The sequence below is a fragment of the Bactrocera dorsalis genome, chromosome 1 (genome assembly GCF_023373825.1).
Source record: "Bactrocera dorsalis isolate Fly_Bdor chromosome 1, ASM2337382v1, whole genome shotgun sequence".
Classification (NCBI taxonomy): Eukaryota; Metazoa; Arthropoda; class Insecta; order Diptera; family Tephritidae; genus Bactrocera; species Bactrocera dorsalis.
Window position 1 is genome coordinate 102,398,109 of NC_064303.1, and position 14,548 is coordinate 102,412,656.

Genomic DNA, 14,548 nt, shown 5'->3' on the forward strand with positions numbered 1-14,548 from the left:
AATTACCGTTAACATTGCATACAAGTAAAATTGTAAAATTTAATTGTCCTTCAGTATTACCTTCTGTGGCATCACAATGAAAAACTATGTTGAAGCGAATATTTCACAAAAATCACATACAACAATAAAATACGCACTCAAAATGTTATCCAGTTCATCTGAAACAATCATATTCATGTTCCTTGGTGTAGCAACAGTCAACAATAATCACGTGTGGAATACTGCCTTTGTGCTGTTGACTATCACATTTTGTTCGGTATATCGTGTGTTCGGTAAGAATTCCCATTATCCTTTAACCTAATGTTTAAATGTATACCTCGATATATAATGTAAGTATGTATGTATATTATATATCACATTTCTGTTCTGCACATAGGCGTTGTGATATTATCTGCGTTAGCGAATCGTTTCCGATTGCACAAGTTGTCACGTGTCGATCAGTTTGTTATGTCCTATGGCGGCTTGCGTGGTGCGGTCGCCTTCGCATTGGTGCTGCTGGTTGATGAGCGGATTGTCAAGCAGAAGGATATGTATGTGACAACCACAATAGCGGTGATTTATTTTACCGTTTTCCTGCAAGGCATAACGATAAAACCGCTGGTAAAGATGTTGAACGTGAAGCGAGCAAGCAAGCGGAAGCCGACAATGAATGAGCGCATACACGAACGTGTAAGTTTCATAGACATAACAATTAGAAATATAAATTTGCGTAACTAAACGAATAAAGAAGACATCAATTACCTTGTACTGCAGCAGCGGTGTCGTTACCAAAAGTTGGGGTTTCTCACCGAAAGTACTCTTCTGGCTTTACAACACCGTAGCCTAGTTCATTATGTTCTGTAGGGTCTTTGTGTGGTAGAGGGCCGTAGAAGAGATCACACTTACAAACCAGCTGGAGAGTTTTGAGAGATCATCGCTCTTCAGTGTGCGTGGTGTTCTCAGGCTCACCGGCGGTACTAGCATTCAGCTCACTAACTGTGCGTTCAGGGTAGGTTAAGGAATGGCTAACCTCGTTATCAATATCATCGAGTCACTTTGTGATAAAACTAGTAATGGGTGTCAGGGCACAGCGGAATTTCTGGCTAGTGTGAAGCTGATGAGCTGACAAGAATAGGGTACCTCATTTCCGTTTTCAGTAGAATGGGAATGGGTCGTGTTCCCTCTCCTCGTGTTTTCTACTACTGCATGGCTGGTCTTCGTGGAAACTTGGCCAGCACTGGGATACAATCGTGTCATACGCTGTCAGAGGATTCCTTTTGGTCCAAAATTAGTAACAAGAGATCAGGTGAGCTCTTTTCCAACAATGCTAGCCTCTTCCTAGCTGTGGGGATTCTAACAGGCCAATGCTCTGTTAAGACATAAAGTGAGCTATTTTCCCTCAGTAAGGCTAGCCTCTCCCAAGTTGTGGAGTCCATAGTGTTAGGTTGACAACCGGCTGCCATCTGCAGAAGATGTTTGGATGAAGACGAGGTGGAAATATCTCAGCCCATCTTCCTTCTTTATTGTCCCAGGTTTGCGAGATTAAGACTCAAACACTTCGGAGTTCACACTTTCAAATATCCCACCGAACTGGTGAGAATAGAAATTTAACGCCTGAGCAATTTTTTAGCAGCCACAAAGTATTTTGAAGTCTTATAATTTCGAATTACAGAAGTTTTACTTTTATGGCTTCACTAATTACTGCATTTAGTAATCTAATGCGATCTTTGGATCAGAAATGAAACCCAATAAAAATGCAATATTGAAGAAAAATAAAAATAAAAAAAAAACTAATATTCATGTGTAAAACTTATATTTTTTTAATCCCAAACAGTTCATGGACCATTTAATGGCCGGAATTGAAGATATAATCGGCAAGACTGGCAATTATAATGTGCGTGATAAATTCAAGCGTTTTGATAACCGCTTTATCCGGCCGCTGGTAATCAGAGACTTAAAGGTAAAAAACACGTTTGGTATTATGTTATTTATTAATTAACAATTTATTATTGTTTATATAGGGTGCTGAACCTAAAATCATTGAAACCTATTCGAAACTCACGATGCGTGATGCTATGGAGGTGATGCGTCGTAATCCATCAACCATCGGACAAATAACGGCCACCGAATCGATGAGTGCACTGTTCCGAAATTACACCAGTAATTGTATTGGTGGAAGGTGGGCACCGCCAACTATTTACACAACATGGTAAACGAATTTTGGAACAATTCAAAGCAAAGAAAAAAAATCAGAAATATGTGCATGTGTAACTATCGTGATACAAAAATGTGAAAAGATTCAACTTGTGAGATGGATTTAATTTTAATTTTGATTTGAATTGTTTTCAGTTTTAATTTGGATTTTTAAATATTATTTGGATTTTTAAATACTCTTTCCCGTAGTAGTTTAATACTTTCATTTTAATTATATTTGTTTGTAGTGACATTACTGTTAGCTAGCATGTGTCCCTGTTACTATAGAAATTATCTTGGTTTTTTGTTAATTTTTAAAGAAATTTTTAATTTTTGTTTGTAGTAAAGTTAATATTACATTACATTAGAGTGCGTAAATTAAGTGTTGAATTATCATAGCTCCTTTGATAAAAAATTTTTAAGCCTTTTATTATTTTTTTTTTTGGTTATGTTAAATCACAAAGTTGCCAAGAAAACAAAGCAAAGCTTATTATGCCACCAAAATTTCTCGAATGTATATAAATTTTCGCCTTTTAAATATATACAACTAAAATAGTAGCCCTATTCCTTCCTACTTTCTACAATGCTAAATAAGAGCTCATTTACAGAGAAAATTTCAGCTATGTTGTTAACATGGTTTTTGAATAATCACCCTTAAAAGTAACAGTTAATTAGCAGTAGTTAAATAAAATAGTTTTCAGATAATGTAAAAAGCTTTATTTCTGAGCCGAAATTTGTTTTATTGTTGATCTTTCTTTCAATAAAAAATAAAAACTGAAAAAAAAAATTAAATTATTTATTTAAAAAAATAAAAATAAAAAACATTTAAAAAAATAATAACAAAAAATTAAAAAATATTAAAAACAAATAGTAACAAAAAATTTAAAAAAATATAAAAAATAATAATATAATAAAAAAAAATATACATATATAAAATAATAATAAAAAATATACAAAAATTAAATAAATCCTTAAACACAAAAATATGTTTATGCATAAATTTCCACAAAATATGCACTGTAACTAAAATTCGTTTACTTTATTATGTTTTTGAATAAATATTGTATGAACCAAACTTTAACTTTACGTAGAACACTTAAGATATACTTTCACCTCACACATTGCCTATTCGTTGTCTATATGATTTAACTATATATAAAAGATTCATATCATTAAAGCTATGGGTTTTCAAAAAGCATGGTTTAGGCACAAGTGGAATATGCAGCTTTACTAAATTTAATTTTTAGAAACTTTGAACAAAGGTAACACTTAACTATTAAGCTTTGAAACGTTAAGCCATTAAAAATTATTATTTTAAATAAAAAGTAATTCTTTTTAATGAATGATTATTATTTTAAATAATTTTGACACTTATCTACTAAGCTTAGAAAAGCTAAGTCACTGAAATATAAATATAAAAAAATAAATATTTTTTTGATAATTATAAAAAAATAAATATTTAAAAAAAATTTTTTTTTGTAAATAATTTTGTCACTGCTTTTGAAAAAAAAAAATTTCTGCCTCTACCATGCTTTTGAATTATGATTATTTTGTATACAAAATATTAATTTAATAATTTATCACTTAATAAAAATTTTAAATATTTTATTTATATCCTAAAAAATAGTCCAAGCCTTACCAATCTGGACAACAGTTGCTCACGAAATCTTGATATGCATGAGCTGGACTACAATCCGTCGAAGAAGGATCTTACAGATGCAAAAATACACCATCTGCTTGCCGAGGAGCTGAAACCATATAGAAGGGTTTGTATTATAACATTAAATAATTTCATAAATTATATATTTTCCTTTCTAAAGTTTTGTAGTATAGCTTATACCTGAAGTTAGTACAAACCACACCGATTTACAATACAATATATACGTGTACACTTACATACATATTAATCAATATAGACTTATTAATTTTTTATTAATTCTGCATTATTGCTTCACATACATACATTTTCTTCACAACACTCTCTTACTCTTCATATACAGCTTTTATTATTATTTTTGTATATTATTTTTATTTACATACTATGCATACTTGTATATGTATTATTCAAATTTAAAAATAGCAAGTGTATTAATAATGCTCTAATTGATGCGTCGAAATTGAAATGTTTTCTTTTCTCTTTTTATGTTTCAACGAATCGCTATACGCGTATTAAAAAACTATATATATAAATATTTATATATTTACGCATTATTCTGAAAATAATCGGGAAAACTAAAATGCTGAAAAATCTATCCAACTTCAATGTCAATTATCAAAATTGAAAATAAAACCTTACAAACAGGCATCGATGCAAATGGTATGGCTAAAATTGGTCATTTTACTATTTACAAACAATTTGCATCCATTTACTATTGCTACTTTCTTGTTGGTTGTTAATTGTTGTCAGAATTTTTTTTACATTATCCAAGCTCTTATAAAAATTATTCAATAAACAAATAAATTGTCTATAATATAATTAATAAAACAAAAACATGCTAAACAAAGTTTAAAATAATTAGTAAAAATGTTAAATTTAACGTATTTAGCTAACTAAAATAAAAATAATTAAATAATATCTTATTAATTATGAGCTCATTTACTAAATTGTGTTTATGTGTAATTTTTTTCAAAACTTTTAACTATTTTTGTACCATATATAATATATATTTATAATAAGTGTCCTATATATCACCATTTCTTGCATACACAAACACATTGCAAACAGTGAAAATAGGCATTTTTTTCTATTTGTAGACACAAATCAGTTACAAAATTTTTCATTTGTCTTTGCGCTACCTCTTTGGCTGAACCAATGTTTGTTCATATTGCTCAAAAAGCATAGATCTCGAAGCGTGTTACTACGTTTGAAATTGAATAGTAATATTATTTATAGTATATGACAAATAATTGAAAGTCTTCTGGGACCATAACGTTCAAACATTGGTTCAGTCGTTTTGGTATTATTAAAGCATCGAGGCAATCGATTTAGCACCAGTATTACTGTCACAGCCCAAAAATATGTTCTTCACGTGTGTTATTCTTTGTATTTGGCGTCTATTTTGCTAAATTTGCACCTACACTGGTAGTTCACATGTAAATCAAAGCTTTCTATGCACAATTTTATTTCACACACATTATTTCTTAATATTAATATTAGTTTAATTTAATTGTTGCTATAAAAGTATAGGAAAATACTAGAACAGTTTTAAATGTCAATGATAATATTTTTAGCAAGTCAGTAAAAGGGCTTTTTTGTGAATATTTTTTCGAAAAATATTTTATTTAATTAATATTTACAAATTTTTTTGTACTTTAATAATCATTTATTTTTATAAAAAGTTGTCTGAAGTGAAGAAAATTTTTCTGTTTAAAATTATAACAAATCCAAAAACCAAAAAAAAAAGAAAATTAGTTGAAAGTCAAAAAATCCAAAAAAAAAGAATTTTTAGATGAATATGGGTAATGATTGAAGGACTAGTCAAAGTTTTAATATTTGACAAAATGTTCCATTAAAAAAAAATTCAAAGACTTTATTTATTCGTAAAAAATTTTATTTTTTAAAAAAGATTTTGAAAACCAAATTTTATTATCATTTATTTAAAGGTTTACATGGATTTCATCGGGTAAAAAACAGCCTTTTTCAACAATTTTTTTTTCATATAAAAAATTAACTATTTTTTTTAGAATTTTTTATTGCTACAAATATACACTATTGTATCAAAGAAGTTCTGAAATTTTTGGAACAAAAAATTTGAAAATCGGGCATTGCGACGCCATTTCTGGTAACCCCTCGGAGAAAAGATACGTCCGCTTAGGCAGGATAACTCCTTACAGGATCATCTAAAGTGAAGAAATATGTATTTTTGGTAAAACCTTAACTTGGACGAAGAAAAAAAAAGGGTTTTTTTGCAAAAAAATAAAAATTTCGTGATATTTCTTTCAAATAGTTGTAATCGAAAAAAAATTCTTTGTCCAAATCTGTAAGAATTGTATCTCAAAGACCTGAGTAAAATTTCACCAAGATCGGTAGAATAGTTCTCGAGAAATGTTACCAACCAATTTCAGAAACACAGTTTCAAGAAAAACGCGTTTAAAGGCGGCGCACTTAGCCTAGCTAACCTCGAGCGCACAAGTTCGAAGATACTAAACGATTACTCGGATCAACTTGAAAATTCAGGACAATTTTTTTAAATATTTTTGGAAACCCGTAAACCCATGTAACCGCTTAATGTTTGTCAAAATCTTATTCTTTCAAATATTTCCTGAAAGATATATCTAAGAATGCCGCCTGAAAATTTCAACTCGATTAATCCAGTCATTTCGGTGAAGCCGTTCCGACTCTAAAAAAAAAAACGTATTTTTAGTTTTCGGAGCCAATTAGACCAAATTAATTTTTTTACGAATACTCTCCTATATTCTAAAAAATTTATCGGATCTACTTGAAATTTTCAAAAAAATATTCTCAAATATACCGTCACCTAGAATGCAAATCAAAGTATCAATAAAAAAGGCGAAAATGAATTTTTTATTGATTACGACTCAATACATCATTTTCAATTGCTTCTGTCAGATATAACCAGTATATAACCATTTTATAACCAAAACTTAAATTTTGTTTCAAAATAAGTGGTTTCTATTATATCGTTTTCTTTCATCTGCAAACTTATAAAAAGTGATGTAATGTTATTTGGCATTTTAAGTGACGGTATTCGCCAAAAAATCGGTTTTTTTTAAATTCACTTCGTTGATATAACCACGTAATTGTTTTGATAAAGACGTCTATATTGATTTATTTATATGGCATATCGCCAACATTTAAAAAAAAAGAGTTGGTTTCAATATACATTAATATTATTATACTATTATCGATTCAGTAACAGAACTCGCTAATTACTAGTATTTTTATTGCTACATATCTATATACGAGCTATATGTTGTTATTGTTTTATCAATATAACTGCATTGAAAAATGCTTTTTAAATTCAGTAAAACAGTACTTTGTGAATAAGCAGAGTTAAAGTAAAAACAAAATTAAAAAATATATAAAACAAAAATGAAATTTTAGTAAAATTAATTATTATATTTTTAAAATTTTATTATAGTAATTATTAATATTTTATTATGTACATGTATAGCCAAATTTTACTCCAGCTTCTTCTTCTTTCCTTTGAATACTCGTAGGAGCTTAGTTGTTGCAAGCTAAAACTAATTTTTGAATTCTTAGTGTAAGCCTAGTGTTTTCCCTACAAAGCAATAAAACCGAAACTCAAACCGAAAACGTGTCGTTAATACCTTGTGAATTGCATTTTTATTTTACAGCACCGCCGCCTTAGTTATAGCCGACACGCAGTAGACGACAGAGATTTGTCTACGCAGGTAAGTCACCAAACTAAAGTAGAAGTTTAAACCAACCACAAATTAAGACGAAATTTGACAAATCTCTGTAAATGTTAACTTGCACCACTTAATAACAAAAATCTATGTGCTGAATTGTATAAATTGTAAACAAACAAAATCCGAATACCCACTAATATCCTACACAAGCGTTGCAACAAAATGCATTCTCTTGGAAAATATCGCATAGCAATTTTCTCATACTAATTTAAATTCACTTCTAATTAAAACACATTACAGGTAAATTACAAAATGCAAATGAACTTCCGACGAATGTTCAACGATCGGAAACATCACAAGCGCAGCAAACGAGGCACGAGCAAGGTATGCCGCTACTTTATACATTTCTAACTACTAACAAATATACTTACATATATACTTATATATTAATATATTATATATGAGTATGACTAACGTAGCATTTTATTTACAGCAACCAGACGGCGTTAAACAGAATCACGTCTCTTTCCACGACTTCCAACAGAATGGCACAACGAAACAATTTACGCATGGTACGAACAAAACGAAACATCAATTTCGCAAAATTCTAATCAGAAAACATAATCACAATTCACTTAACAAATATCGTAGATTAGAAATAGGTAAATGTGCCAAAAAGTAAATTAAATACAAAAAAAAAACGATTTTCAAGTGATTATAAACTTTAAAGGGTAGTGGAATTAAATTAGAACTCAGCTTTTGCTCTCCTTAATCAAAACAATAATATAGGTTAGGTTACGTTAAACTGCTAGGCTTATGTATGAGTCACACAAAGAAAAAAAATATATAAATATTAATGACTGCATTTAGTAAATTATTAGAGGAAAGGATATTGATAATCTCTGTTGGAAACTTAATGAAAATGAGGGGCATTTTACAAAGTAAAAAGCAATTTTTTGTCATTAAGTTGGATCTGTTTTCGCACGATTTTTAACTTCTTTTTTTTTTTTACTGCAACATCGTAGGCCTCATGTAGTATATAGGATACATATGTATATATTTTGAAATAAATAAAATGATTAAATAAGTCTCCAAAGTGCTATAAATTCAACGGCACTCAAAAATGTATAGGGGTTACATGGGTTTCCTTGAAAAAATTAAGAAATTTTAATTAAGACCATAAACTTGGTGTTGGACAACGGAACCACAAAAAAAGTAAAAATAGTAGTTTTGGCAGAGAAAATGAAAATTTTGCTGAAAATTGCTCCACTTTTTTTAAATAGTAGTTGTAATTGAACAAAAAAGAAATACTTTGTTCAAGACCTTGTAAATTATATCTCGAAAATCTGTGTGAAATTTCTTTAAAACGATGTAGTCGTTCGCGAGAAATTTTGACGACCGACCTTAGAAACACAGTTTCCAGAAAAATGCGTTTTTTTTATTAAGTATTACTTCGTGGGAGTGATAAGAAGTTTAAGTCTCCTCCATAGCACGGACTGACGAACGCCTACACAGTTTTGTCATGATTGAGGCTACCGCTTCGCTTCGTTCTCAATGGACTGAAACACATGGGTGTCGTCAAATTTTCCACCATAAAACTACCTTTTACTTAAAAAGCGAGGGCAATAAAAGAATAGATGCTCAGGGTCTTCAGAACACGTCGGACAATTCGTCAATTACAGGTAGCTTCTAAAGCACCAATGTCCACTTAGGTTAGGGTTAGGTGAAAATCCACGTCCCCATGTCGCCTGTCGATCCACGAATGGATGTCCGGTATCAGTCTGTGGGTCCACCGTCCTTTGAGTATGGTTTGCCACCATTGCTGCCATATTGTTTTGATTCTCTCGACTAAAATAATAAAATCTTTTTTGTTAAAGCCGTGAAACCCATGTAACCCCTCGATCAAAACAATTATTGCATGTAAATTGAGGCAAAGCTTGTTCTTTAAAAAACTTTACTGCACATAGCCTTCTTAAATTTATACAAAATGTTTCAAATTTACTAAAATTTAACTTTGAAAAGAGCACTTTTTGTAAATTTCCTTAAGCTAGCATGAAATTTGTATATTGAAATAATTGAAAAAATTACGGACCAAGAGTTTTCTCTTCCAACCATCTTACTTTAATTTAAACCACTGTAATTTCCACGAGCAATTTTCCCTACCCAGTTAATTTTTGAATAAAGTTTCTCAAATTATTATTATATTATATAAAAAAAAAAATGTAAACAAAAAATATGAATAACTTAGCATAGTTAATTGGCATTTATTGAAAATTTAGTACTTCACTACATATTGGCGACATTTTCTCTCTCCCTATATTTGCTTTCCTTTTTGCTTGCACACCTTTGCGGACCTATTGGATGCTCATTAACTATAACTCAAACACATATAAAATCATGTACCATAAATTTTTAATATTCTTGCATATATATAAAGATTATATTAACGATGTTCTCAATGAATCAGGAGAAGATAATCTCGGTAAGCTGAACGAGGTGACTGTGGTGAGCGGCGAGGATTGGGATGATGGTTTGACATTTACGGCAAAGTCTTCGCGTAAGTACATACACGCTTACATATGTACACACTATGCAATGAATGCATTTTTGTAAACATTTTGTTATACTACGAATATTAAACAATAGTTTTGTAAAATACATTTTATGATTTGATTTAAATAATGTATTAGCTAACGTACACGCATACACACGCATCAATTTGCTGTTGCATCGTTGACATGTATATGTTGGCGGTGTAAGCTGTGTGTGTTTGTGTGCGTGAGTAGCAATTTGTTGAACAAATTTATGTACCCTCTACTACTACTACAATAAACAGCATAAACGCTAATATTCTACTATACCTTTGTTCAACTTTTACCCAACATTAACGCTTATTGTTGCTCTTAATTTTACAAAATTTTATCTACCCAGTTTCATTTTAGTTTGCTAAATTTAAACATTTTCAGTATTTAATTCTGTTAATTAAGAGTTTGCTTAGTACAAGTAAAAATGCGATTATCATTTAGCCAATTTGGTTGTATAAGTATAATTTTCCAAATTTTTCATCAGTAAATATATGTATTTGCATATTATGCGCATATGCCATGAGGTTTATAAAACGAAAATATTTTTATATAGTTGAAAAGATATATAAATAAAAAAAATAAAAATAATTATAAAATAGACAAAAAATTAGAATGAGTTTGCATAACTTTACAAAAAGCAGAAAGTTAGTAAATATTTTCAAATAATTTTGAAAAACGAAATAACATACTAAAACTCCTCATCGAGAAACAAAATCGTGTTCAAAGGTCTATATTTGTTTTTATATTCGTAATTGTCTGGTTCCAATTATTCAAGCCCACAGGTACCGAATATGTGGACCCCTGTTGCTATAGCAAAAAAATCATATTCTGATAACAGTAAGATCTATGTTAAAGATGGTGTTAACATAAAGTTTTGCCAACTACTAAATGTAACTACCTAGCTTTGCTCCATGCAAATTACAAGAGTATAAAATGTTCAGTTACACTTGAGCTTAACCCTTCCTTACTTAATACGAGTATATAATTTTATGGTCCACAATTTTTGTCTGATGTAAAGTATGATCCATTTCTAGTTTCCCTACTCTTAAAAAAAAAACATAAATTTCTAATTTAATGGGTAAAGTTTTTCATCATTCGAAAGAACAATCTTAAGCATTAATTTTTTGAAGATTATCTCTCAAATGGTCCATCAGTTGAGTCCAATTTTCAATGACTCGTTCGAGCATTTCGATGCGCGATATTTTGTTCCAAGATCTGAATCGAAGCGGGATTGTTCGCATAGACTTTAGACTTTATATATCTCTACAGAAGAAAGTCTACGGATATGACATCACACGAACTTGGTGACTAATTGACCGGCTCAAAACGTGAAATTATCTGCTCACCGAAGTGTTATGTCAATAAATCCATAGGTTGATGCGATGTGTGGGAAGTGGCACCGTCTTGTTGAAACTAATGTCGCAGAGATTCTATTTTAAGCATCAAAGAGTTGGTTAACATGGCCGGATAACGGCCGCCAATGACGGTTACGTTCTCACTGGCATCTTTTCTAAAGAAATATTGGCCGATGATTCCACCGACCCACAAACCACACCAAACCGTTGTTTTTTCTGGATGATATAGCAGCTCTTAAATCTCTTCAGGTAGTTCATCGTCCCAAATACGGCAATTTATTATCTTATTTATATACTCATTGATTCAGAAATGGCCTTCAGCTGTGAACAAAATTTTACTCGAAAACGCCGGATGTTCTTGGAACATGTCAAGAGCCCACAGGGCGGTTCTGTACAAGCTATATTTTGTATGATTTCAATTTAAGATCTCGACGTGAAATGCGCCAAATCGTTCCATGCATAAGTACGAGTTGCTGCGAACGGCGTCGAATCGCCTCTCTAAGGTCTGCTGCTATATTTTCTTCACTGCGCGTTGTGCGTGGTCTAATCGGTCGCATATTATCCTATAATGAATGATGCGTCTCCAGATGCTCAGTAGGTCGATTATGTTAACCATAAGTTGAGCGAAGCGCGCGAAACACATTCTTTACAGAACGTGAATTATCGGAACAATGAGGAGTTTTAGTATATTATTTTTATCATGTAAACATATAGTATATACATACAAACTTTTAGCTTGTTCTAAATTCATGTAACCTAAATGTCTATTTTGGCCAGATTTTATTATTAAATTAAGCGAATCGCAAGATGTATGGCGTATCTATGTACAATATGCATATATATAAAAGTATATAAAATATATGTTTTCATAGCTTGATTTTTATTAGCATTTTCTTTTACACAAAAATGCCACTTTCATTCGAACTCGCATATCGTTAATAGTTTTACAGTTCGGTAATAATTTCAAACACCATAAGTGCTGTGAAGACTCCTGTCTCAGTTCTAATAGGCAATAGCTTGAACGATACGACAAAGAGAATTATAGCATTTCACGAATAAAAGTTTTTTTGTTAATAAAAGTGAATAATAGTATACCAATTAGTAACTAAAATTTAAGTTATAACCAGTCCATTTCCAGATTTAGAGGCATAAAATTTATCAAATGCACAAAAGCACGCTGTTTTTTTATAATATTTGTACATAAATTGGATACTAGTGCCAGGGTTGCAAGTTATATATTAAAAAAATATTTGAATTAACATTTAAATTATTATTTTTTGTTTTATAATTTCGAAAATTTTAACTCAATATACTATTAAAATTTCTAAACACAAATAAAAGTTTACAAATATTTAATCCAATTGCTGTATTGTAAAATAGAAAATTTTAACGTAATGTAAATGTTAATAGAAATTAAAAAAAATGTTTTTGAATTTCATCTTTCGCGCCACTACCACTTTGAATTTGAGTTTGCGCCGAAGCATCATATACAATATTCTGGAACTGAATGGAAAAATTCAAAATTTTTTTTTAAAAATTGTAAATATTTTTAAAAAATAATAATTTAAAAAACCTTATCAGAAAAAATTTTGTAAAATATAATTTAGAAACAGTTTTTAAAAATATAAAAAATTCTAAATTTTAATTAGAAAAAATATTTAAAAATATAATTTGGAAACAAATTTAAAAAAATATACAAAAATTCTAATTTTTTTTTTTTAATTCTAAATATTTTACACGTTCAAACGATCTATAGTTTTTCTTTTTATATTTCCGATTTTGGGATTAAAAAATGGAAATTTTGAATTAAAAATTTCGGATTAAAAAATTTTGATTTATTATTCCATTTTGTGCTTTGTTTATAGCTGAACTTTCTTTTTATATTCTGTCACAATAATTGAACATCTCACTACCACTAAAATATATCCACAATTAATTGTTATTGAGCAGATACACGTTTGCTCTTGTTTCACATAAAAATTATAAATTTTTTTTTATTTAAAAATTTAAAAAATATTTTTAAAAATTTAGAAAGAATTTTTAAAATGTTATAAAAAAATTAGAAAAAAATGAGGAAATTTCTAAATTGTTTTAAAAATTCTAAACATTTTTAACAATTAATAAAAAACTCATTTAGAAAAATATGATTTGGAAAACATGTTAAAAAATGTAAACAAATTCTATTGTTTTTTAATTTTAAATATGTTTAAGAACTAATAATTTGAAAAACTTAATTAGAAAAATATTTTCAAGAATATAATTTGGAAAAATGTTTACAAAAATAATTTGGAATTTTTTTTAAATATAAAAGAATTCTAAATTTTTCTTAAATTCTGATTATTTTTAAAAACTAATAATTTAAAAAAACTTAATTGGTAAAATATAAAAAATAAAGAATATTATTTGGAAAAAATTTAAAAAATAAAAAAAAAATCTGAATTATTTCTAAATCCAATTTTTTTTAAATTCTAAATATTTTTAAAAGTTAATAATTTAAAAAAACTTAATTAAAAAAATATTTTTTAAATATAATTTGGAAAAGAACAAAATTAAGATTTTTTTTAAATTTCTTAATTTTTAATAACTATAAATTAAAAAAAAAACTTAATTCAAAAATATATTAAAAATATAATTGTACAAAATCTTTATTTTCTAATTAAGATTTAAAAAAAAAATTAAAAATTCTTTTTATATATACAAATTTTTAACATTTTTTTTCTAAATCTTAATCTTAATTAGAAAAACATTTTTAAAATATTATTTAGAAAACATTTTTAATATGTAAAAAAATTTCTAATTTTTTTTAAACTCTTACCATTTTTAAAAATTAATAATTTAAAATACATAAAGTTTTTTATAATTCGATTTATGCTATTTAAAATATTTTTACTTACATAAAGTCTATAGCCACAAATTCTTGTATAACTGGAAATGGCCTGTTTAGAAATTTGATATGAGTTTACAGTTCTTTATAAATTTTTACTAACCCTTCTATTACAAAAGTAACAGTATTAAAAATCTAACAAAAGTATTCTTTTTTTCACAAACACTTCTCTATATTTTTCATTTGTTTCTAAAATTAAAAAAAAAACAAAACAAATG

At 28.7% G+C, this 14,548-nt stretch overlaps 1 protein-coding gene across 22 annotated transcripts in view; it reads left to right on the top strand.

Moving 5' to 3' along the window:
* LOC105231156 (sodium/hydrogen exchanger 3) overlaps nucleotides 1-14,548 on the top strand; it is a 56,291-nt gene that overhangs the window by 24,215 nt on the left and 17,528 nt on the right. For 7 of the 22 annotated variants that reach the window (XR_007423179.1, XM_049459776.1, XM_049459751.1 and 4 more), the window contains exons 7-16: nucleotides 55-272; nucleotides 377-669; nucleotides 1,814-1,939; nucleotides 2,001-2,188; nucleotides 3,800-3,938; nucleotides 4,475-4,489; nucleotides 7,492-7,548; nucleotides 7,807-7,890; nucleotides 8,000-8,168; nucleotides 9,944-10,063. Coding sequence is in view for 21 of the 22 variants with exons in the window: in XM_049459776.1 (XP_049315733.1) it covers nucleotides 55-272; nucleotides 377-669; nucleotides 1,814-1,939; nucleotides 2,001-2,188; nucleotides 3,800-3,938; nucleotides 4,475-4,489; nucleotides 7,492-7,548; nucleotides 7,807-7,890; nucleotides 8,000-8,168; nucleotides 9,944-10,063 (1,409 nt within the window). In the remaining variant the exon portion in view is untranslated. The remainder of the gene's footprint in view (nucleotides 1-54; nucleotides 273-376; nucleotides 670-1,813; nucleotides 1,940-2,000; nucleotides 2,189-3,799; nucleotides 3,939-4,474; nucleotides 4,490-7,491; nucleotides 7,549-7,806; nucleotides 7,891-7,999; nucleotides 8,169-9,943; nucleotides 10,064-14,548) is intronic. The other 15 variants (XM_049459791.1, XM_049459831.1, XM_049459797.1 and 12 more) reach the window with 10 other exon arrangements.